Below are 23,389 nucleotides of genomic sequence, written 5' to 3' on the forward strand. Positions count from 1 at the left end.
ATCAATGCTGCAAAAAGCTTCGACACCCGCGATCCGCAGAAGCACCGATCTGGGCGCGGTACGCGTTGTCAACCCAGAGTTGATATTCTCGGTTCGCCCACTGAAAGACCTGCTGATTGCTGTTATAAGCATGAAGGTACCGATTTCGGTTCGGATCTTCTTGGTATGCGTAACACTCGCCATCCGTGAACGAATGGGCCTGAAGAGGGTTATCCTCGGTCGGACTGCGCTGCTGCGCGATGGTCGTAAGATACATCCTCCACTCTTCTTTTAATTCGTCTGCAAGGTCCCGGATAATCATTAATTAGCAACGAATGAGAAGAACACGCTCCACTTACTTGGTATATCTTCTTCCCACATAGCTCTCTGCTCACTCTTAGTCCGATATTTATGTATGTTCTGGCAGTGTCTGCTGATTGCCGACGGATCTGCACTTCTGTACGTACATTTAAGACACTGATATCGTTGGTACTTAAGACTGACGAATGGTACATCAGAGGGTGATAAATTTATTGCCAAGGTACGCTTACTGTACTCCTTCAATATGCACTTTCGCATCTCTACTTCTGGCGAAGAGTGTCGGCTCTGATTGTTCCTCACATTTTGGATGTACACATTGAAATTTCGCGCCCTGGACGAAGTCAGCTCAGATTATAGATAATCCAGTGAGAAGTATTGAACGAACCACTTGGCGTTGAGGAGGCATGTCTGAATAAGCTATAATATCTTGAACTGCACACTGGCTGCTGGTGCTCTTTCCGTGGATACATACATGCCTGTATATATACAGAGAGTCCTACGTCCATGTCACATTAAGAAGAGGACATGTCCGCACCCGTCCGCCATCGCACCTACGATATGTGTCCAACGACGGCTTCATCCGCGCTCGTCCGCCCAGAGTTTTTCCGGCTAGGGCACTGTCCGCATCGCGAATACACGTGGTCTTGATTGATAGTATGTGGACTTTGCGGACAGCACTTGTGTAGTCAACGTGCTGAACAACCCGTGGGAGTCGCGAGCGTACTGAAACCTTCATAAGCAGCTTAAAGGCTTATGATAGGCTCCCTCACAGGCTACAGCAACTCATGCATCATGATGTACAGGGACTCTGGTGTGGACGGCGCTGTCCGCGCAAATGGTACAAGATTAGGTTCGTCCGCGGTCGGCCGCTCCCTCCCGAGCGCCTATGTGGCCTCTAGGGGCTTACGGATATATCCGGGCAACTTCACTTTCGGTCCGGTTTCACTTGGCAGAAGCCATTTACGAAAAACCGAGGCGCGTGTAAACATATCAAACCAAAAACAAGAAAACGAGCTCGTTTTTTTCTTATTTGTAGCGCTAACAGACATGATGATATTGCGGTACGCGATGCCGAAGCAAGCCTGCAATGCACATCTAGTCCCGCCGGAGCGGGAGAAAATTGCATGGGATTCCTTCTTCAAGACGTAGTCCGACCGTTATGCATTCTGCCACAAAGGCATTTCATCTTACAACGTGGAGCTGAACATGTTGTTTCTGTCAAAGCACCACCACCTCCATACTTCTGTTTCTTATTGTGAGCTTGAGCACGGCTTTGAAAAAAAAATTGACAGTGCAATCACCAGCAACATTGGCTACGGTCCAAGGCCTTCCTTGGATTTCATCAGGCGCTCTCTGATGAATACGCTTGCAGTGTCGTCGCATGGCTGACTCGTCACACGAGCAATAGGGGCAAAGGTTGCACTGAAAGCGCCTCCAACCCAAGCTACGAGTTCAAGTTGACGTCGATCGTTTAAGAACGACCGTCAAGCAGCGAAGGTACGCACTGTGCGCCTTCAATGTGGCTTCTAGCATCCCTTGATTGCTTGAAAGATGCTCCGCAGTCTTCAACGGTACAAATGTACCTTTTAACCTGATGTACGATGATGGGCATCAGATAAAGGCAAACGGAAAAGAAGCGAGCAAGACCGCCCTGTTGGCTAGTTAAAGACATGGCAGACCGTATTTGCAGGCAGGCCGATGGGATAAGTTGAAGGGTTGGGGAGCTCCATCGGTTTTGAACCCTGTTATATACCCAAGCCCGAAGAGTGTCCCATGCAATTCATAAATCCGCCAATGACTCTGATACACTGCATGAACAGATTAGGTTCAAGCGACTTCCTGGAATGCATACCCTAAGCGTAATCTTCAAGGTTCGAGTTGTTGATCAGAGTATTTCTTGAGGGACTTGTCAAGTCAGGTCATAAAACTGGTTATTGATCCTTGGATATCCGAGGGGTGAGTTGATGTGGCACATGCTGAGCTCGCTGTGCGACTGAGATAGGCCGGATCGAGTGCCTTACTAGGGTTTAGAGGCCTCGACTGTGTCTGCTAGTCCAAGGTCACTGATAATGGTAATCACATTCATAAGTTTTGGGTGCATGTCCTCATGAAATTTATTGCCGTCGGATCAAGCGTTATCATGAAATGAAGGATAAGACGCTTACAAGCACAGCACGTAACAAGGATGTATCATGGAACAGACCTTTGTTCTGGTGATTACAGCAAATTCACGTGGCTAAGTATAGCATTTAAGTGTTATGTATCTGCTGATGTCTCTCTGCAGTACTCGGACGGATTTAAAGAAACCCGGGAGCATCATAATTACAATGAGTTCACGAAGAAAGGCGAGTGAATCTTGATTCAAATAATTGTCAATGAATAGGTGATCTAGTGAGCTGCACCGCCAATAAGGTTTCAAGGTAAGACGTTCCCTATGACAATGGAAAGCGATTACACGCCTGAGAAGACTCTGCTACTCAAGCTGTACAAATATAATGCTCTCGGTTTGCATGAACATCCGCCTCCTGTTTCATAGACCAGAGTAAAGTATGAGGCTTGATAGTCTACAAAGGGAGGAAAGCGACGGAATGTGGTGCTTGACAAACGCGAAGACCATTTGTTCTGTGTCATTGAGTCAAAGCCAAGCTTGCATTACTCAAAGAGATCTTTCGGGAGGAAACTAACTTGCCATCGCATCAGGCCTATTGACAAAATCCTGCTTTTAGCAAAACACAATACAAATACAATAAATAAAGAGCAAAAGATACAACATCTTCAGGCTCTCGACCAAAAGGTCGGGACCTTGCTGTGAGAATGGAATGTTCTTTGATACGGATGAGGACGTATTAAAAACTATTGTGGACAGGCATTGTACAGCTAAGAATGAAACAGCCGTTGTGAGTATGATCAAGGGTCAGGCAAGACCTTGGAAACCCTTTGAAGCGGACATGGTCTGCAAAGGTTCCGTGTAAACTAGCTGCAATATAGGATGCGGCCGCGCAGGGCTGATCGCCACAGCATGCTAGCCTTTCTTGTCGAATTCAGGGTAAAGACTAGTAAAGCTGTAGGTCCAGGCGTTCACCTAGGGTCTTCGTGAGTCCCTAAGATTAAGAAGCCTCGCCCAACGTTGTTCGGCCACCTTTGTTGCTTCTATCACAGTTAAGAATGATTGTCCCAGAGCCACCTTATCAGACATCTGATATTGCTCTACCGCGTTTTTCCGTGGCGGGAGTCTACTCAGCGGGAGTCAAGGGCGAATAAGAAATAAAACCAGATAATAACAGAATCCCAATCAACTTCGTTCTATACACTACCCACTATCGCAGAATATTCCACTCTCCCCGCGCCGGATCCCCCTCAGGCGGAAACACCCCAAACTGCCTCCGCTCCCGCTCCCTCCTCTGCTCCTCCGTCTCATTTGCATGCCCATGCGCCTGTGCAGCGTGCGCCTGCAGCAGCTGCTGCTGCTGCCGCGCCCGCTCGACGAGCCGTGCGCGTATCCAGATCAGCACGCTCACGCTCACGCACAGCAGCACGAGCAGGATCGTCTCCCCGAGCTCGTCGTCCACGCCGAACTCCTGCGCGTTCCCATGCTCGTCGCGGTACCCCCCGCGCAGCGCGCCGTCGAAGTAGTCCTCGGGCCCGTAGTCGAGTTCGTCTGCGAGCGCTTGACGGTGTTCGCGCGCGTACTGTGTACATTGTTGCGTTTGCGTGATTAGTTGAGTTATTCCGAGAAAAACCCGAATGCAAAGAGTAAACGCACCTCGATGGGATCTTGATCTTCTTGCGGCATCCCGACACCCTGGCGCCGGCGCTTGTGGAAGTCGTCGCGCGCTTTACCCATATACCACCCGCTGCCGGTGTCTTCATCCTCGAGGAGCTCTTGAGCTTGGCGTTGCTGCTGCTCGCGCTGGGCGCGTTTGTCTGCCTCGGCCTTTTCGTGCTCGTCGTGTGCCGCTTCGACTGTAATAATGTCAGTCACTGATATAGAGCTATGGCGAGATCAAGGGACGCGTACTGAGTTTTTCTTCTCCAAGGAAGAGATTCGTGCTCTCGCCACCACCACGAATGGTCAGCCACAGGCTACGAGCATAGAGCTTGGCATTCGAAAGCATCACAGGGAGATACGCCTCGCTGTTCGTCGCAAGCGCTTGGTCATAATGCCGTTTCGCAAGATGGAAGTCCTATCGACCCGCCGTCAACATTGTCCGGTCGTAACGCAGCACCGTGCAACTTACTTGAGGCACCCCAACACCATTTTCGTACATCCAGCCCAGATTCCACATCGCCAGCGCGCTCGCTTTATCCGCCGCGTCGTGATAATACAGCGCGGCCTTCTCGAAGCGAACCTTCTCCGGCTCCTCGCCCTGCAGCCCGAGACCGTGGTAATAGTAGTCTCCGACCTTGACGAGCGCGTCGATATTTCGCTGGCCGGCGCTGCGTGTCCACTGCGTAAGCGCAACCCGTGCGCTCTCGTTCGGCGAGCCACCAAGGGTGGGAGACGTGGCTGGACGAGCGTTGCGGAGCAGCGATTTATCTGTCCAGCAAACGTAATGAGCACCAGAAAAGCAGACGACACGACACCCGATACGCACCCTGATCAAGCACATACGCCAGATTATTCTGCGCAATCTCGCTCCCCCTCTCCGCCGCGAGCCACCACCTCAGCATCGCCTGCTCCCTCCCTCTTTCCGTCCCGCTCGCCCACAGCTCCTCGGCCTCGCCCAGAATATCACCGCTGGGACCGATGCCATACACTTCGCCGGGGTTGAGCGCGTCCGCGTCCGCAAACGTACCGCGCTCGGCGACATTCTTGAAGAATGCCCGCGCACTCTCGCACGTCTCACGCGCAACGTCGATGTGCCCCGCCGCGTCGTACTCATAGAACGAGTGCGCGAAGAGCTTGCCGAGGTAAAATGGCGCCTCGAATGGAGAACCGTAGCGGACCGCAGTGTCGAACGCGGTCGCGGCGAGCTTGTACTCACCGCGCTCTGCAAGGTAAAAAAAGGGAGACATAATCAGCATCCCGTCGAGTGTCCAACAAAAATGCCACCACTCATTCTCGCTGTGGCGGGATGAGCGAGCGACGATGAAAAACTCACGATAATACAGCTTCGCCACATTCACCTGCGCCTCCGCCAACTCCTGCCCCGCCGCCTTCGCAAAATACCCTTGCGCCTTCACCGGATCCTTCCTCCCCGGCACCAGCCCGTCCCTCCACATCACCCCCAGCATATTCGCACACTCCCGATCATCATACTCCACCCCCCTCTCAAACCACATCATCGCCATCTCATTACTCTGCCTCACCCCCTCGCCCCTCAGATACATCCTGCCCAGGTACGCCGCAGCGCGGTGCGCCCACCCGGGCTGCGTCACGCCCTCGACCTTGAACCCCGCGCTCGGCGCCATATGCGCGCTCAGCGGATTCGCGAGCGGGTCGCGCGGCCAGACCGTGCGCGCGACGAGGAAGAAGTAGTGCAGTGCCTTGTTATAGTCCTGCGGGATGCGCCCGACGCCCTCGGCGCCCGACGCGATGCCGCCGGGCGTGTAGTAGATCGAGCCTTGGTAATATATGCGCCCGAGCTTGTACGCGAAGTCGAGCTCGCCGCGGTCGGCGTTGAACTGTCCGGTATGGGTGGTTAGTGGATGTGGAATGGGAGGAGAGGAAAGAGAGCGCACGATGTAATATTCCATAACGTCCTCCCACGTCTCCCCCGCCGCCTGCGCCAACCCAGCCTTCACCGCCGGCCTCAGCACATTCATACCCGCACTCGCAACACTCGCGCCCGGCCCATACACGCCCCCATCCAAATCCGACAACCGGGTCGCAGTCAGCGGAAGCGTCCGCCCGCCAGGTGGACCATCCAAGAACGCCGCATAAGCTGCAGACGCAGAAAAGGGCGAACACCACAGCACGATCCAAACATGAGCCTTTTATATATACGCACACAGCAGCAAGCAACACAGCACGCACCATGCTCAGCAGCCCCTTCCCACCACTCCAAACTCCGCTTACAGTCGCTCTGCGCGCCTATCCCGGCCGTATACCGGTACCCAAGCGCGGCCTGGGCGCCTGCGTCGCCCGCGTGCGCGCCAAACGTGTAGTGCAGCAGTGCGCGTGCCTGGTCGATACTTGGGCTCCCAGCTGAGGACGAAGAGCCCGCGGAAGAGGAGGCACCGCCGTAGCCGGTGGCATGTAGGAAGCCGAGGTAGGCGTGCGACGTGCCGTTGCCGGTCGCTGCTGCGTGCGTGGCGAAGGAGGAGAAAGCAAGCACGGGGTCGGAGGGGAAGTGGAAGTTGGGCGGGAACTGTGCGCGTGCGTGTTAGCACCGACAATGTACACCATCACGAAGAAAGAACGAGCGAAAGCGGAGAAACGAAAGAGAAACGAAAGAGAGACACCACAAAGACACTCACGAGCGACACCATCCCAAGCACATACACCGCATCCACACTCCCAAGCTCAGCCGCATGCTGCAGCAGATCCAACACCTTCACCGCCTTCCTCTGCGCATCCTCGTCCCTCCCCGCCGCGCCGCGCCCCCACAACCTCCCCCCCTCCCCGCTCCCACCCCCACTTCCACCGGCGCCCCCGCCACCTAACAAACTCGAAACAGCCCTGCCGGGCGCACTGTACACGTTCTTCACCTGCGTGCCCAGCTTCTTCGCGATCCTAATCGCGCTCCCGAACGGGCCCTGGCCCTCGTCGTACCCGTGCGCCCCACCCGCGCCGGTGCCGACGAGCGTGTCGCCGACGAGGGAGAGGAGCGAGGGCGCGTGCTGGTCCGGTGCAGAGCCGTACGACGGGTCGGCGGTGTACGGCGGTGGGTGCGCGGTCAGGTTCGCGAGCGTGAGAAGGGCGGTGCGGTATGCGCGGGCGGCTGGGTGTTGTTCAAGAGCAGATGCGTGAGACGCGAGTAAGTGTGAAAGTGAAGAGGAGGGAAGGGGAAGACGGTACCTTCAGCGGCTTGCGCATCTTCTGAATTTTGCGTCTATAGAAAGTCAACGACGTTTATAAGCATGTCCCACAACATATAACATACAAGCAGAGACAGCTCACATTGACCACAGCGCGACCCTTGGCGCTCGAGAACGAATAAGCCGTCTCCGTGCCCGTCCCCGTTCCCGTCTCTGTCTTCACCTCGCTCGGGCTCAACTATCAAACCCACGCATTTCTCCCGTGAGTTCCCTCGATAGTGAAGCACACAGCGAAGGAACACTCACACTCGTATCCACACTCGCCCCTGCACCCGAATCATGCGACGCAGAAGCCGCAGACGCAGAAGCAGCAAGTACCGCAAACCCAAACGCCAGAAACGTCGCCTTGCGCGCACATCGCCCCCGCCCGCGATTCGTTCGTGCCATTGTCAATTAGTCTTCCCGGCAGATGAGACTTTCTTGTTCCACTTGGTTAGAGTAAAAGTAAACAGCCCTCAATCACAGCGCATACAGCCGCAGTCGTTCCCTGAGATGTTGTCGAATAGCGTTTGAATGCGTCAAGAGAAGGAAGGAAGAATATGCGCGGGCGGCTACAGCACAAGAAAGTGGAACGTAAAGACGTCAACGCGCCGGATGGACACGTCGCCCGAAACGCTGTGACCGGGGCCACGTGCCGTGCCGAAAGCCCCTATCTCATTATGTCCACAGCCCGAGCCTATCTTTCGAGCTATTCTACACCTCCTTGGCACGCACTGAACACACAAACGAGCAGAAGGGGGGAAAAGAGAAATCAAAGGCACTAGGAAAGGCAAATTCATCGTAGCTAACTAAGACAACAACAAAGCCACGATCACTCTTTAGACACCCGCGGAGTTCAGCGTAAAAGCTAGAATAATCTGCGAATATTAAGATAAAACAACGACTCGTGTGCAGGGAAAAATCGCATATATTCAGAAACTACCTTCAACGTGTATGTCCCGTCCAGTATCTCATCTTACCACGGTATTAAAACGCTGACACCCAACATCGTCACTGGTCCTCGTGCAGGTGCCTGCTCGCAAATCGCAAACAACAGTCGGCGATGTCAGCAAGAGTCCCTGAATGGGAGGAAAGGGGGAAACGCACTGCCCCAGCTTCTTGTTCATCGTGAACATGTCGATCTTGTCGCACGCGAACACGGCGCGCATCGTCGCGTCGCACAGGATCTCGCGCCGGTTCGACGCGTTCTGCAGCTCGTGCGCCTTGATGTACTCCCATAGCTTGCTCACCACCTGCGGGCGTGACATCTTGGGCGCGGCGACGAGGATCGAGAGCGGTTCGCTGCGAAAGGCACGGGCAGCGGGGGTCGAGGTGGTCAGCAAGCGGGCGTACGATAGGAAGCAAGAATGCGGAAAGAGGGGGAAACACGGTGCAGAGGGGATATCGATCCGCATAGAAGAGCAGGGACATGTTCAGCGAATTAAAACAACAAAGACCCACCTAAGCATATACTCCTTCGCGAAACCCCCCTTCGCCCCGCCCCCTTTTGCCCCCTTCCGCTTCTTCTTCCTCCCTGCCCCTGCTCCTCCTTCATCCCCATCCCCATCCGAATCATCCACCGTCGCCGCGCTCTTCTTCGCCCTCCCGCCCTTCTTCGCTGCCGCCCCTCCGCCCTTCTTCGCCCCGCCGTTCGCCGAGCCCGCGCGCGAGGACGAGTGCCGCGTCGAGCGCGCATTGAGCTGCGACGACAGCTGGCGCGCGAGCGCCGCATCTGCCTCCTCGAGCTTCGACTTGGGTGTCGCCTTGTGCGATTTCTTCTTCGGTGGCTTTTCCTCCTCCTCCTCTTCAGCGTCCTCTTCCCCATCCTCCCCATCCTCGCCCTCACCCCCATCCTCCTCAGCAAACTCCCCCTCCCCCTCCACCCCCTCCCCCCTCTTCCTCTTCCCCCCAACCTCGCTCCCCTCCTCTTCCTTCTTCTCAACCACACCACCCGCCGCCACCGCCGCATTCGCAGCGGTAGCAGCAGCAGCAGCACTAACCCGCCCATACACCTCCGCAATAACCGCATCCACCGCCTCGCGGTGCGCACGCACAGGCTCGTCCAGCGCCGCGTCCTTCTCCCTCAGCGTCTTGCGCACACGCTTCGCGCTGATCGTGCTCAGGTCGACCGAGGGCGCGCTCAGGATGGCGTAGATCGCGGGCTCAAGCGCGCGCGCGTCGAATGGCGCGGTCGGGCCGTGCCCTGCGGCGGGGGCGGGGGCGGGGGTGGAGGAGGGTTCGTGGGAGGAGGTGGGGGTAGATGAGACAGGCGCGGGTGTGGAGGGTGCGGGCGTGGGCGCGAGCGCGGGTGCGGGGTGCGCGGGCGCGGGAACGGTGGTGTCGCCGGCAAAGACGGGCATGGGGACGGGCGTGTTAGTGTCGCCGGCGAACACGGGCATAGGGAAAGGAGACGATTGGGCCATTTGTGAGTTCTTGAACGTCGGCTAGAGATATGGAATACGAGGCGGAGACGGAAGGCTGTCGGTGTGACGGGGGGCGTGGGACAAGGGAGGGGCGGCGGAGTCGGTCACCGGACAAGGAGAAAACAAACGATGGGGCGAGCTCACGTCAGGCCCGTGCGTCGTCGTGGGCGTCAGGTAGAAGTGTTCAAGGCAAGATTGCACAGGCGAGTTTGCTTTATGCAACAAGGCCCGCTCGGATGTCACGTATCACGGAGTCGTCGGATCGGTGCGTCGGTGGGTGGACCTCCCGACGTTTCAGCGCTTGCGACGTGCGTTGCAACTGAGACAGCTAAGACCGCGTCAGGTGAGCAACGACCTACAGTTATTCTCGAGCACCTGGTGTGAGTGTGAGCGTTCAGGCTACGGATGGGACATTGGACGAGTGGGTCGGAGGGACAGAGAGACGGAAGGCTTACTTTGGAGTGCTTCAATGAATGAAGCAATCGGTCAAGTAAATCCAAACGCGACCACCCCACAAACACTGCGGCCTACATCACAAATACATATAAACACACCCCTGACATATTAACGGGCGCTCCGAGATCTCCGGGCTATGTTATTATGACACGCCCACGCTATCAACACACGTCTATCAGACACACTAAACACTAAGAATAGGGGGGGGTCTTGGACCTGTACCACCATGTACAGGGTGGGCGTCTCTTTTCAAAAAGAGCACCCGCCACGTACGCACGAGAGTGCGTACTGTGTCGTTCATCGCAACTAGGCTCTGAGCTGAACCCGAGTCCCCCAAGCGACATACAGGATGAATACACGTACGCACGAATGTAATTGGTAATGACCTGAGCCCAACCCACCGTTTAAATTGCCATCGCGAACGGTGGTGACCGCCCGTGAGCTGAGTATCGCAACCCTATGCGCACCTCCCACATCGCCCTCAGGCAATACGCTGCAGCCGTCGCCTCTGCCGACGGTGATGCCCTAAACATTACAGCAATCCAACCCCCTCCCCAGCCGGCGATACTCACAACCACACTAGGACCAAGTCCAAATCCGCCCTTGCCTGCTGCGCGACCGCCGACATAGACACATGCAACCACTACCCTCTCTATCCCTGCGAATACCACAACGCAGACAGTGCGGTGGTCAGCTACTACAAGACCGTGGCCCCGTTGGAAAACACCCTCGGGTAGCGAAGTATAACACTCCCCCGATGATACTCGGCCGACCTGCTGCCTCAGACATATCCCGCCAACTCACACGCGGAGTCCCATCCCCGTCCCCACTGATCATTGATCAGAAGCTCAGTTTTTCACATCCCCCGCTAATTACTGTGGGAGACAACTTCCCCGACCTCCCCGTCTCTTGTAAACCATACTGGCCCACCAGCCAGCCTCCCAGCCTATCGCTGGGGCTTTGTCGCCACCCCCTCTGGAGACCCGACAGAAACCAATCCGGTGGTGACGACACTGCCCAACATAGAAATTGGGCCGACATACGTTACGTTATGTTCTGGTCCGCCTAACCTTCGCTACTCTCCGATTTCCGCTCTGCTATGTCGTATTTAACGTCACTCATGTCCCTCCTTGACCGCTCACCTTCAGAGTTGACCCCCAATACCACCCTCCAACATGCACTGCGCTCCGCCGAACCACTTGCGCCCCCAGTACCTAGCCATGGGCGTTATTGTCAATGTCCGCAAAGTAGACACGCCGACGACGACAAGAGTTGGACTACGCACCCTCCCCCTCTTCTACCTCAGAGACTACAGCACCATCGACGGCACCACATTTGAGGTTGGCAGGCATCTCACCGCATTCTACGAGACAATCGACCCCTACGCAAGCAACAGGAGGATTGCACGCCCCCTCTTCAGTGGCTATGCCACCACCGTGGTGAACGCAGACCAATACTGGTCATACTTTCTGGTGGAACGGGCAGAGACCTTTGCCCCTAACCCCATCCCATTCCTCGCGGAGCCGGTTACCCCCGGCCCGGTGGTCCTTGCGGTCAAAAACTTCTTTTATACGCCGACGACCTCGGACATCAAATGGACACGCGCACTACGCTTCTCCCTCCTTGTCAGCAAGATCGTATGGCCCAACATCGACTATAGTCAGGAAGTCGACTACGGATCGCCGACCTTTCTCTGGGAAGGGTCTATCCATGGAACACCCACAGCGCTGTCCGCCTGAAGTGACAGTAAGCCACCCCCCACTCATTCTCCGCCCACCTCTCACTACCGTCCCATACCAGCCCATAGATAACATCACCCTACATACGCGGTGCTGGACACTACTACTACCCATCTATTAACGCTCGTTTCTTACGTACACCTGCGCCCGCGCCTCCGCCACACCTCCCTTAGTAAATGGACCAATCTAACACTAACTAAACACCGGGCTGGGCCCCCTCCCTTACTATAAACCCTCTTCATTACCTAACGGCACACTGGACCAATACGGGTCCTGCGAACCTACTCTTGCTGCCTCCTTACCACACGCTGCTGATGTATGTACCGTAGCCTCTCAATAAACCCAGATGGTCCCGCCGCATTGCCGCACCTGAGCGATCCATCACCGCCGGACAATGCCGAACCCGGCTCTCTATTTGAAACCCCGAAGCAACGACCTTACGACACAAGGAACGACCATGAGCCCCGAACGCCCATGCCTACTTTGCACTAGCGCGACGGTGAGTCCCAATACGTATCTCAATATACGCACTACACACGACCTCCACATACGTGGGAGGCCGTGCACCAAACCCAGGAGCGACTCCGCCGCCACTCCGCGCTCCCGCCCACCTTCTCGTAACTTCCTCTGACCCACCCATCCTCCTGCACCCCCCACCGTGCTCTCGGGACTAACTCCCATACCGCCACCCTCTGTATCAGCCCCAACATTTGGACAGCCACAGGGCCACTGCAGATACTACGCGCCGGCCCAACGCCCCCCTGACATCCGCATACACCTTGGACACAACCCGCACAGACCCTCCTACCTGGTGGGCACTACTCTCCCCTGCTCGTCCGGGCACGAGTACCTCACCCTCATAGAGCGCGACGGCCAGACCGACGACCTGGCGACGCCCTCAATACAGCTCTGGCTGACGCCGGCCCACGCCCGCTCACCTCGTACACTACTCTCGCCACTCCCCAGACGGCCACCTGCCCTCCGTATAACCTACACCCGGTCCTCCCCCTACGGAGATACCACTAGTCCAGGAACGAAGCCCATCATCTCACCATCTCCTGGAACTCACCCCCCTCCGTCATCACCTATGAACATCCTCACAGCACGATCATGGTCACGACACCACTATCCAACCTACGGGGACGTCTCTGCCTACGCCACACAGTCTCACACAACGACCCTTGCCGCGGACCGTCTGGTACGATGATTCTAGCGGAACGTGCACTAGACGCCACCGAACCTCTTCAAGTATAAAGACACGCCCTCCTAGTCGGTATCCAACATGTCCCACTCCAGCAGTCTAGAAGACTTCCCCCCACTCCCTTTGAAATCTATCGTCAACCATCAGACCATACACCCTCTTTCCTTCATGGCTCCCGCGTCCCTCCCCAAGAAATGAAAGGCCTCGCAGACCTCGTCCACTGGATCGACGCTGGCAGCAGACGCCGTGCCCACCTCACCAATCGACGACGACCTCATCGCTGCCAAGAAGGCGCGGTCGTCTACGCTTGAGGGCGAGAACGTCGCGGTTAGCACCCCCTCCTTATGTCCCATGATTGTCCCTAACACCCTTCCCGTACAGCCTGCCAGCGGAGTCGCAAGGACCACCGCTACCATCCGCCCACTGAGAGGGGCTAGGAGAGCGCAACCGGCGCCGGAAGCCATCGTCAACGGCGTGGTACTGTCCATCACCGACAACGTCGCCGACTCGGCCAACCGCTTCGCACCCCTCCTAGCCCTCGGAGAAGGCGATCCCACCAACCTCGACTTGCCCACTCCGGCTGCGCCTCCTTCTTCCCCTGAACTCGCCCTGGCCCACACCACCCACCCAGACGTTCACGCCACCCCTGCGATCGTCTACCTTGGTACCTCGGTCGTGTCTCCTGCGAGGCCTACTCACCTGTTATCATCTGCTGCCAACGCGGCTACCGGTCACCCGCTCGCGGTCCAGGTGAAGGAGGAACCCCTCCCTGACCACTCTATGTCGAAGCGCCCCTTCACCGCCGCCGGAATCCTTGTCGACTCCCCCATGATGAACATCTCCGACGCGACCTCCCCTGGCCCTGAGGACTACCACATTCTCGAGGGCGACGAAGTCGAGCCCCCCCTGACCCACATGGCCCCTGGGGGCACGATCTATACCTCGGAGCCCCCCGAGGGCTGGGCGATCACGTACCTTGGCTACCTTCCATCGCACGGTCAAGACGTCGACCAGGTCAAGGTATGGGATGGACTCCATGGCAACAAAGTGTGGTTCTATACGTCCAACCCCCGGTACGAGGAGAACGCGACACGAACAGTCGCCCTCTCGCGTCAAGCAGTCGCGGGCCGACTCGGAATGGTTGGGAAGGAAGTCATGATCGGCGTCCCGACCCCGGCCACCAACACTCCTTCCAACGGTCGCCACCCCTTCCCGCATTGCTATATGCTGAACCTCCCGCGCAAATGGATGATTCAAGTCCTCCTCTGCCAGCGCGTTCTGTGCACCAAGGAGATCACTCTCTTCTTCGTTCCCTGGACCCCGAGACGCCCCGGATACCTTGGCACGGTGGAGGGTTTCGCGCTTGGCGCGGACCCGGACGAAGTCTCCTCGGCCCTGGCCGAGATCAAATTCTTTCTCCGGGCCAATCAAGAGGCCGCCGTCTATCTCGAAGAGCACATGCACCTTCCCGACCCACAGGCTTACACCCGCGTCGTCGACTCGATCACGATCACCGCCGTGCGCATCTTCGGCGAAGGTGGCAAACCCCTGGTCGTCTTCAACGTAATCTGCCATGACCTCCCTGATCTCTCGGTCCTGGACTTCCAGGGCTGGACCTCCATCATCCGGACCACCGTCTTCACCTCGACCTTCTTCGGGCGCGGGTCCTTCCGAACAGGGACCCGCCAGTTCATCTGCACCTTCTGCCGAAGCTTCGACCATCCGACCGGGCTGTGCCCATTCCCCCTCGCACCCGGATGGCTTGGCCCCCAACGCGCCCAGGACTCTGCAGCCGCGACCGGCATGTTCATATCAGCGGGACCGAGCGCTCCCGCGCCGGCATCGACGGCAACCAAGACGGGGAATGCCAGGACGGGAAATGGCAAGGGCAGAGGTGGGAAGGGTCGTAACCGCCGCCTCTAACACACTCACTATATTTTCAACTACCCTATGACTGATACTCGCTCCACGCACTATCCATAACCACGCTCCTTACATCTAACTGTAGTCACTCATTCGTATAAACTTTGCGCCCCCTTGACCATGCCCTTGTGAGGAAGAGCAACCGGTGCCCGACAAGCCCGGCGGTTGAGTAAAGGTAACGTCAATGGAGGCCCACATTTACTGACGCTTCGGCGGACAGGAAAGCCTCGGACGAAATAATACTGTAATAAACGGAGTACCTATTCAGGTAGGGCCCGCCGTGGTCATGCGTGACCGAAAGGCGACGACGAACCACTGGACTCCCCCTCACGGGTTAAAGGTGGTCTCCGAGTCGATTTGGCCCAACTCCGCCGCGTAGGTTAACGCGGCTCGACCTCCATATCCTGTGGCTGAGGAGAGGCCGGTACCCATAGGCTGCAAATAACTATCCATCTCAACCAATAACTCTTGTCTCCTCTACGCCCGAGCCTGCCACGCAGGTTGCTACTAACCTTTCCGACAGATTCCCTCCTCAAGACCATGACACGGCCCTGGACCCTCCCGACATGAGAACCCTGCCGACCAAGGACATCTCAAGATCCTCCACACCTCATCAAGACTCGACCTCCCTCAAATCCAATCACAACACTGCACCAATCCCGGAAGACACCCCTGCTACTCTCCTGGTACGTTCCCCATTATCTCCTCCCCGGGCATCGCCCCCACGGCTCCCATCGCCTACTACTACACTTGGCCGGGTACCACCCCAGCACCCAGCCTCGCCCCCGCGCGACGCACAGCGAGCATCGCCCCGCCCCCCGATCTCAACCCATCTGGCCACAACTCCGCAACCAGACGCGCCATCCGCCCTACCTGGCGCTCTACAGACGCCCCCGGAAGCCTCCTCACGCACGCGAAATCCGAACGTAGCTCCCCCCACGACAGTCCACACCCATGCTAGGGGCTCCCGCACCTCAGCTCCCCCTCTTCCCAATCGGCCAACCGACCGTAAAGCATCTAAGGCACCTGTCCGCGCCAGCACGCCCATCGGCTCTCTCAATATGAGAGGCCGCTTTCACGATGGGAAGGACAAGTGGCGAGGGATTAGCAAACTGGTACGCGAAAGACGCTTAGGTGTGCTGGCCCTCCAGGAAACTCACGCATCCGACACTGACATCTCAGACCTGAACGACCGATACCGTAACTCCATGCATATCGTAGGAACCGCGTCACCGTCCAACCATAACGTAGGCGGCGTCGCGTTGGCATTTAATAAACATGTTCTCAGAACCGATAAACTCTGCGCCACCGTAATCGTCCCTGGCCGGGCTCTACATGTGAAGCTACCCTGGCACGGGCCTCACTCCTTGGTGATACTGGCGATATACGCCCCAACAGCCGGCGACCCCCTGCAAGACGACTTCTGGACTTCGATCCTCGACCGCCTCACAAACAACACCGACAGGCTCGACCGCCCCGACGTCCTGCTGGGCGACTTCAACCTCGTCGAAGACCCTCTCGACAGACTCCCAGCCCGCGAGGATAGTACATCCGCGGTGCACTCCCTCCGTAAACTCAAGCTCGCACTTGGCCTTCGCGATGGCTGGAGAGACACCGCTCCCACTACCCTATCGTACACCTTCTCGCAATCCCAGCGACAAGGTGGTAGTAAATCCCGCATAGACCGCATATATGTAAGAAGCTCATTCCTCCCCTTCTCCCGCGATTGGGACATCAACCCCCCCGGTATCCATACGGACCACCAACTGGTGTCGGCGCGGCTCTCCACACAAGACCTACCCTATATCGGCAGAGGCCGGTGGACGTTACCGCTGTTCCTTGCCGAAGACAAACGTATCCTCCGAGAAATCGACAAACTCGGCAAAGGATTCGAGGAAGAACTTGCCGACTGCGCCTCGGGCGGCCGAGGAGACCTGAAGACGCCGCAGACGGCCCTACGCGACTTCAAAACCAAAGTTATCGCCTTCCTACGAGGCGAGGCAAAGAAACGCATCCCAGCCATGGAGCGCAAAGCGAATACGCTGAAAGGGAAGATACGGCTCGTATGTAATGACGGTACCCTGGACGAACACGACAAAAAGCTCATCACTTCTGAACTACAGGCCAGGCTGGACGATGTCGTCCGGACCCGCTTCCAGCGAGACTTTGACTCAATGGACGCAGGGTTCCACGTGGAGAAAGAGAAAGCGGGCAGCAAACGCTGGGCTAAACTCGGTAAAGCCAGCAAGCCACGAGACACGATCACAGAACTCAGGATCCCCGATTCCTCCCCACCAATATTAGTATCTGATACAGCCGGTATGGCAAACCTAGCGAGGGAATACCACGAGACTCTGCAGTCGAAAGACCTAGCGAATCCCGCCCGCCAACGTGAAGCCTTTGAAAGTATCCGGCCCTGCATTAATGTCACGCTCACGCAGGAGGATCAAGACCTGCTGGGATCCCGGATTACCGAATCCGAGATCGCGTCCCTCATCAAACAGCTCCCCAACGGAAAGGCGGCCGGGACCGATGGCCTCCCGTACGAACTGTGGAAAAAACTAGCAGCGAGTAGCCCATCCCCGACAGCATGGGCCCTCATGTCCCAGAGCGAGCGGAAAGCTGCGCCCTTCAACATCGCAGCCGCCCTCACAGCCGTATATAACGATATTGAGGAGAATGGAGTTGACGAGTCATCGGGCCTGTCTGACGGATGGATGTGCCCGCTCTATAAGAAAAATGACCGTTCCGACATCGCTAACTACCGACCCATTACACTACTCAATAGTGACTACAAGATTTTGACTAAGGCACTTGCCCTGAGACTGGCGAAGGTGTCGCCAACAATTATCCATAAAGACCAAGCGGGGTTCATCCCCGGGCGAAGTATTTCCGCCCAAACAAAACTCACTGAGATGATAATGTCATACGCAGAAATGGAGGAAGCCAATGGCTCCGTCATCGCCCTAGACCAAGAGAAGGCCTACAACAAGATCTCACATCAGTACCTATTTGACGTCCTAAAGGCCTACGGCTTCCCTGCATCCTTCATAGCCCTCGTTCGCTCCCTCTATAGCCATGCTGAGACCTCCATCATGATCAATGGATTCATGAGCGATATGTTCAAGATAACTCGCGGAGTTCGACAGGGCGACGCTATGTCATGCCTCCTCTTCAATGTAGCGATCGAGCCCCTTGCTGCCCTGCTTCGTCAATCGGAGCTCCGAGGCTACGATGTCCCAGACATGGCCGAACGAGTCATCGTGTCAATGTTTGCGGACGATACGACAGTATACCTACGGAAGGAAGATGACTTCGTGACCCTCCAATCCCTACTGGACCTGTGGTGTCACGCCTCTGGGGCCAAGTTCAACGTCAACAAAACCGAAGTGATCCCTATCGGCTCACCAGTCCACAGAAAAGAGGTTGAAGAAACCCGCTGCCTGGCCCCGTCGCAACAACCTCTCCCGCCGTCCATCCGTATTGCGAAGGACGGCTCTGCGGTCCGTATCCTCGGAGCCTGGATGGGGAATGGCATAGACCAGGCAGCGATATGGTCTCCCGTCATCGATGACATTAAAGAAAGCTTAGAACGCTGGGACCGCTTACACCCCACTATGGAGGGACGGAGTATTCTCATCCAATGGTTCGTCTGTGGAAAGACTCAATATCTCACCAACGCGCAAGGTATGCCCAAGTCGGTAGAAGACGAGCTATCCCTCCTCACACGCCAATTCGCGTGGGATAACGCAGGCCGCTCAACCATAAACGCGCCTACCCTGCAAGCTAAGCATAAATATGGCGGAAAGAATGTGGTGAATCTCCCCCACCGAAACGTCTCCACTGACCTGAACTGGCTGCGGAGACTACTTGCACCCTCCGACACCCCCGAGACATGGACATACTTTGCAATGCATATCATCAACCGATGCCCCAAGAGTCAACCCAGAATACCCCCCTCCGCGCGAATTGCGTTCCCTTACCAGTCATGGGAGGTGTCCACCAACAAACTGCCCCCCTTCCTGCGACGCCTGGTGAAGGTGGCTAAAAAATACCACCTAACTGTCGACCACCACACCATTGGCCTCGCCACTAAACTCCGTGTGCCAATGTGGTACCACCTTGCCAACACTGCCCGCGACAGACAAAAGAACAACACGCCGACGTCCAGATGCCTCCGAATGAACCACGGGCTCGCCACCGTAGGGGATGTGGCGAGCTGGCTAAGAGATACACCAACGGACCACAGGGACTCCCTTTTCTGCACATGTCGAGCGTGTACGCATAACCGTGACACGGACCAATGTGACGACCCAGCCAAGTGCCGCAACCTCGCCCAAAGACTATTGGCTAACCTCCCGAGCAAGTGGAACCCGGCGAGTCCGCCCCCTGAAAGGGCCATCCCGTCCGACCAAGAGGTGACATCCGTCGGCAGGAACATCATGGTGTTCCTCGCTGAGGAAGGACCACAGTCCCCCCCTCGCCCCGAGATCAGGATCTTTGCAGGCCAAAACCGCTTCATGGGCCACTGGCCCAATGCCACACACAGGGTTGTACGCGACCTGCGCCTTTGCTCACCCATCTACTCCTCGAACCTCTGTTCCCTACGGGCAGATGGGGACGTCATCATTTCTGGGGGAGCCCTTGTTGGTGGCTCCGGCGGACCTGAATTTAGGTACCGGACCACCTCCACGGAAACATCGTCCTTCCTAGGTGAGGCACGGTCGATACTCCTTGCCCTTACCGCCGTAAGTGAGTATAGGCCTGCACTCCTGGTTATCAGCTCGAAACACCTGTTCGAACTGCTCACCTCCCGGCTATTCCCCGAAGAGCATACCTTCTGGCTGTCCCTTGCGGCAGACGAGAGGAGAACAATGCGGACAATGGTAGCCCTGTTGAGGGCCCGCAGGGCGGCCACCCTCATTCAGCAGAGTAAACACAACGACGACACCGCTGCCACCAAAGCGGCCGCCGACCTCGCTCACGACGCAGCCCTCCTGCCCCACGACTCCACCTTCGAGCCCACCGCGCCTGCCCACACTTCGCTGCTGGGCATGCCACTTGGGGCTGGATCCCAACGAATCTTCTATCGGGTCATCCAAGAAAATAACCGTCCAGCTCGCCGCACCCGCACGGACGTGCAAGTCGCCCGAACGCGGCACGCTGTGGCAGAAATCAATGGTGATCCGCCACTCACCGAGGATATTTGGCGATCGACTCGTGACGCGGACATGCCAGTAACGACGAACGGCTTCAAGTTCAAATCGTTGCATGACGGTTATAGGTTGGGCACCCACTGGGAGGCGATTCCCAACATGGCCTACCGCGCCCGCTGCCCCCTCTGCCGTGAGGGGATCGAGTCCATGGAACACATACTTCTGGACTGTCATAGCTCCCTTGCTCCCATCAAAACCGTGTGGGCCCTGGCGAAAGCACTCTGTGACTTGAAAGGCATAACTTGGCCCGAATTGTCATACGGACTGATCCTGGGCTGTGGTCTTGTCATCTTCCGTAACCCTAAGGGGAAGAAACTCACGGGCGCCTCGCGCCTCTTCAAGATTGTTGTATCCGAGTCCGCCCACCTGATCTGGAAGCTCCGCTGTGAGAGGATCCATAATATGCACCAGAACCCCCCGGAAGCACACCCCCCGCTAGAGGTGGAACACCGCTGGATACGCCGACTAAATCAAAGGCTTACCCTAGATACACTCCTGACCAACAGACGCCGCTTCGGCCCTCGAGCTATCAAAGATAAGCTGGTCCTCCAAACCTGGAGTGGCGCCTTGCTCAACGAAGATGGGCTCTCGGACAACTGGATCCACGATACCGGAGTTTTAGTGGGTATTACCTGTCGTCGCCCTCCGGGCAGGAACAGGTGAGCCCCACACTGCCACTTAGTGGCGTGCGTTAATGCATTTCTCCCGTACGGATCCATTGGTTTTTTGTCTTCTCGCTTTGATTCCCCGCCCTCGCAGGTGCCTCGCCTGCCCCTAAACGGCTGAGATATCGGTAGTGACTCGTGACTGACTCGCTTCCCACCATCTCGGCATCCCCCGTTCCACCAAAAAAAAAAAAAAAAATAAACACTAAGAATACACTACGGCATTATCCCAGAGCCACCCTTCCGCACAAACACCTCCTTCCACTTCCCAAACTGACCTGCATTCCACGCCGTTTCCTCACTGTGATCACCACTGGACGCAAGCAGATCTACTGTTGCATCCTCCAGGCTCCCTGGGGACATGTCCACCTCCAGCGCCAACGCATACACGGCCCGCACATACATCCACAATGCCTCGTGCCCCGGGTAAGCACGCACCAAGCCCCCTGAGTGCTCCACCGCCATCTCCAGTTCTCGCTTCCCCACCTCGACAGCCCCAGCATCGAACCCCTCATCCAGCAAAATAGCCCGCAAAACCGACACGAGATGATGCACGGCACTATAATCCCCCACATGCACATCAATCCACGCCCGCACGTCCCTCATCTCGCCCTGGACGAACTCGACACCCCGACCTCCTCCCGCGTGCTCAGACCCCGCGCGGAGCGAAGAAAGCACAAGACGCACACACACAACTCGATGCATCCACGCAAAATAGTTCCGCGGATACACCTCGCACGCTCTCCCCGCCATCTCCAGCTCTCTCTTCACATCCGCCATCTCCATCGTCCCCATCTTCTCCGAACGGGCGCCATCCTCCCCAAAATCGCACCCATGCACCCGCGCGAGGACCCACCGCCGGTGGAACCACAGCCCCGCCTCCTTTGCACAGTGCCGCGCGCAGAGGAGCACCGCGCGTGTGAACCACAGCTCGGAGCGCGCGTCGATAAGGCCGGAGGAGATGAGCCGTCTACGCGCACTGAGCGCCGTTTGATGTGCGGGGTTGGCGAGCGCGAGGATGGTCGAGGCTGCTATCAGCGTTCGGATCGAGGGGTCTTGCGCATCAAAGGCCGCGAGCGTGGTGTCTCGCTGAGACGGCGGTGTGATCGCTGAAGAAGAGGTACTCCGACTCCCTGCGCCAGTGCACGAATACAGCGCCTTGACAGCATCCGACCGCCTAGCCCTAGCGAACACGGAGACAGCCTGCACGTAGACCTTGTACAGCTCCTTCTGCGGCACACCGAGGTTTCCCTCTACAAGCAGATACGGATGGTGCTCCGAGTCCGGCGGTACCCAGGCGGACGCGTCGCCGGGAAGTATCTCGATGCTCTCCCTGCACAAAGGGCTCGTCAGGACCCTCGCACTCTTCACCAATCCACGTATGCGCAAGAGGACGGACCTACGGCTGGGACGCGATCAGGGATGCGAGAGTTTCTACGTCATGGTGAGAAATGTTAGCTGAACTCGACATGTGGACGAAAGCGAGAATGGATCGCAGGTGCGGGACTAGCGAACCGCACCCTTGCAGATGTTGTGGAGAGATGGTAACCCGGGTCCGGGAAGTGGTACACTTGCTATTTGCCCCTAGCCCTAGCTTATGGTTAAGACTTCAAAGTCCGACAACAAGTTCCCACAAGAACTAGTCGACATCGACGATTTCAGCTTGAAGCTTGCCAAGGAACTCGAGGAACCGTCCAACTTCGTTCCAATATCGTGAAGTAATCGCTGAGCCCAGATCAATCACCGACACTCAGACAAAAACGTGCGCAGAGAAACGTGCGTTCCCAAATGCAACTTGAAGTAAAGCACTAAACCCGCACAACGACGACCAAGTCCGATGATGGATACTTAGCAACACCCATGCTGTGCATATCCATGCTCAAATATAGCTGGTCTCGCGACACGCACAACGTCTATCCAGCGCTGTGCATTCTATAGATACTTATTCTGCAGTCCGCCGCATCTCTGATTAACCCAAACACTATATTTCCCCGGTCACTGATCACCCCCAGACATCACCGTTATGTTACCGTCGCTCTACGACGCCGTCAAATACACACTTGAATGGATGGTTCCCCTCCTGCCTCAAATCCCCATCGTCCCCTTCGGAATCGCGGCTCGCGGTGTCTTGGTCCGCTACAGGGCTCACTACACGCCGAAACGCCTCCAGCTCGATGCAGAGGGTGACGTACGGCCCTACACTGGGCCTGTTGTTGCGAGCTACTTTGGCATGTACAGACGTGTTTATAACATCGAGGTTAGTCCGCGCTTTTGGAGCCTCCGGCGATCGTCGACATCGTCGTCTGACTAGTCGTTTGCGGCGGTCGCGCCGCCGATTCAGGGTGTTTCGGGATTTCTCAAAGGTCCAAGTGAGTTGCCAGCCAACTGAATACTTTCTATCTCTGCTTGACTAACTATTTTATTTTCCAGTGCCCTTCGATTGACATGGACGTTGTGTTCGGGAATCAAAACAGGAGGAACATGAGTCTGGAGAGGAAGATTGGCT

General features: G+C 56.8%; 9 protein-coding genes across 9 annotated transcripts; 5 read left to right on the top strand and 4 right to left on the bottom strand.

Moving 5' to 3' along the window:
• Position 1: 1 nt before the first annotated feature.
• Positions 2-360, bottom strand: CONPUDRAFT_154721 (uncharacterized protein; the record flags this gene model as incomplete). Its single annotated transcript, XM_007771402.1, has 2 exons — positions 2-279; positions 339-360. The coding sequence occupies 2 exons, from the start codon at positions 358-360 to the stop codon at positions 2-4; spliced, it is 300 nt and encodes a 99-aa protein (XP_007769592.1).
• A 3,195-nt stretch (positions 361-3,555) lies between these two features.
• Positions 3,556-7,758, bottom strand: CONPUDRAFT_82815 (HCP-like protein). Its single transcript, XM_007771403.1, has 12 exons — positions 7,528-7,758; positions 7,364-7,459; positions 7,262-7,295; positions 6,721-7,184; positions 6,278-6,611; positions 5,983-6,185; positions 5,403-5,925; positions 4,896-5,291; positions 4,539-4,837; positions 4,319-4,484; positions 4,064-4,263; positions 3,556-3,989 (listed from the first exon to the last, which is right to left on the bottom strand). Exons 4-12 carry the CDS (start codon positions 6,730-6,732, stop codon positions 3,618-3,620), a joined length of 2,505 nt encoding a protein of 834 aa, XP_007769593.1. The 5' UTR covers positions 6,733-7,184; positions 7,262-7,295; positions 7,364-7,459; positions 7,528-7,758; the 3' UTR covers positions 3,556-3,617.
• Positions 7,759-8,171: 413 nt separating this feature from the next.
• Positions 8,172-9,683, bottom strand: CONPUDRAFT_166149 (SWIB-domain-containing protein; the record flags this gene model as incomplete). The annotated part of the gene is made up of 3 exons (XM_007771404.1): positions 8,172-8,293; positions 8,368-8,562; positions 8,722-9,683. The coding sequence occupies 3 exons, from the start codon at positions 9,681-9,683 to the stop codon at positions 8,272-8,274; spliced, it is 1,179 nt and encodes a 392-aa protein (XP_007769594.1). The 3' UTR covers positions 8,172-8,271.
• Positions 9,684-11,314: 1,631 nt separating this feature from the next.
• On the top strand, positions 11,315-11,878 carry CONPUDRAFT_73778 (uncharacterized protein; the record flags this gene model as incomplete). Its single annotated transcript, XM_007770938.1, has 1 exon — positions 11,315-11,878. The coding sequence occupies one exon, from the start codon at positions 11,315-11,317 to the stop codon at positions 11,876-11,878; it is 564 nt and encodes a 187-aa protein (XP_007769128.1).
• Positions 11,879-12,335: 457 nt separating this feature from the next.
• On the top strand, positions 12,336-15,002 carry CONPUDRAFT_154725 (uncharacterized protein; the record flags this gene model as incomplete). Its single annotated transcript, XM_007771405.1, has 3 exons — positions 12,336-12,495; positions 12,580-13,076; positions 13,290-15,002. 3 exons carry the CDS (start codon positions 12,336-12,338, stop codon positions 15,000-15,002), a joined length of 2,370 nt encoding a protein of 789 aa, XP_007769595.1.
• Positions 15,003-18,160: 3,158 nt separating this feature from the next.
• Positions 18,161-18,787, top strand: CONPUDRAFT_57272 (uncharacterized protein; the record flags this gene model as incomplete). The annotated part of the gene is made up of 1 exon (XM_007770839.1): positions 18,161-18,787. A coding segment is annotated over one exon (627 nt), but the record flags the coding sequence as incomplete, so codon positions are not given.
• Positions 18,788-20,050: 1,263 nt separating this feature from the next.
• Positions 20,051-20,881, top strand: CONPUDRAFT_40291 (uncharacterized protein; the record flags this gene model as incomplete). Its single annotated transcript, XM_007770788.2, has 1 exon — positions 20,051-20,881. A coding segment is annotated over one exon (831 nt), but the record flags the coding sequence as incomplete, so codon positions are not given.
• Positions 20,882-21,099: 218 nt separating this feature from the next.
• Positions 21,100-22,429, bottom strand: CONPUDRAFT_166150 (protein prenylyltransferase; the record flags this gene model as incomplete). The annotated part of the gene is made up of 2 exons (XM_007771406.1): positions 22,287-22,429; positions 21,100-22,216 (listed from the first exon to the last, which is right to left on the bottom strand). The coding sequence occupies exons 1-2, from the start codon at positions 22,352-22,354 to the stop codon at positions 21,100-21,102; spliced, it is 1,185 nt and encodes a 394-aa protein (XP_007769596.1). The 5' UTR covers positions 22,355-22,429.
• A 477-nt stretch (positions 22,430-22,906) lies between these two features.
• Positions 22,907-23,327, top strand: CONPUDRAFT_154728 (uncharacterized protein; the record flags this gene model as incomplete). The annotated part of the gene is made up of 3 exons (XM_007771407.1): positions 22,907-23,140; positions 23,195-23,252; positions 23,314-23,327. The coding sequence occupies 3 exons, from the start codon at positions 22,907-22,909 to the stop codon at positions 23,325-23,327; spliced, it is 306 nt and encodes a 101-aa protein (XP_007769597.1).
• Between the last annotated feature and the right edge of the window lie 62 nt (positions 23,328-23,389).

Source organism: Coniophora puteana (assembly GCF_000271625.1).
Source record: "Coniophora puteana RWD-64-598 SS2 unplaced genomic scaffold CONPUscaffold_7, whole genome shotgun sequence".
NCBI lineage: Eukaryota > Fungi > Basidiomycota > Agaricomycetes > Boletales > Coniophoraceae > Coniophora > Coniophora puteana.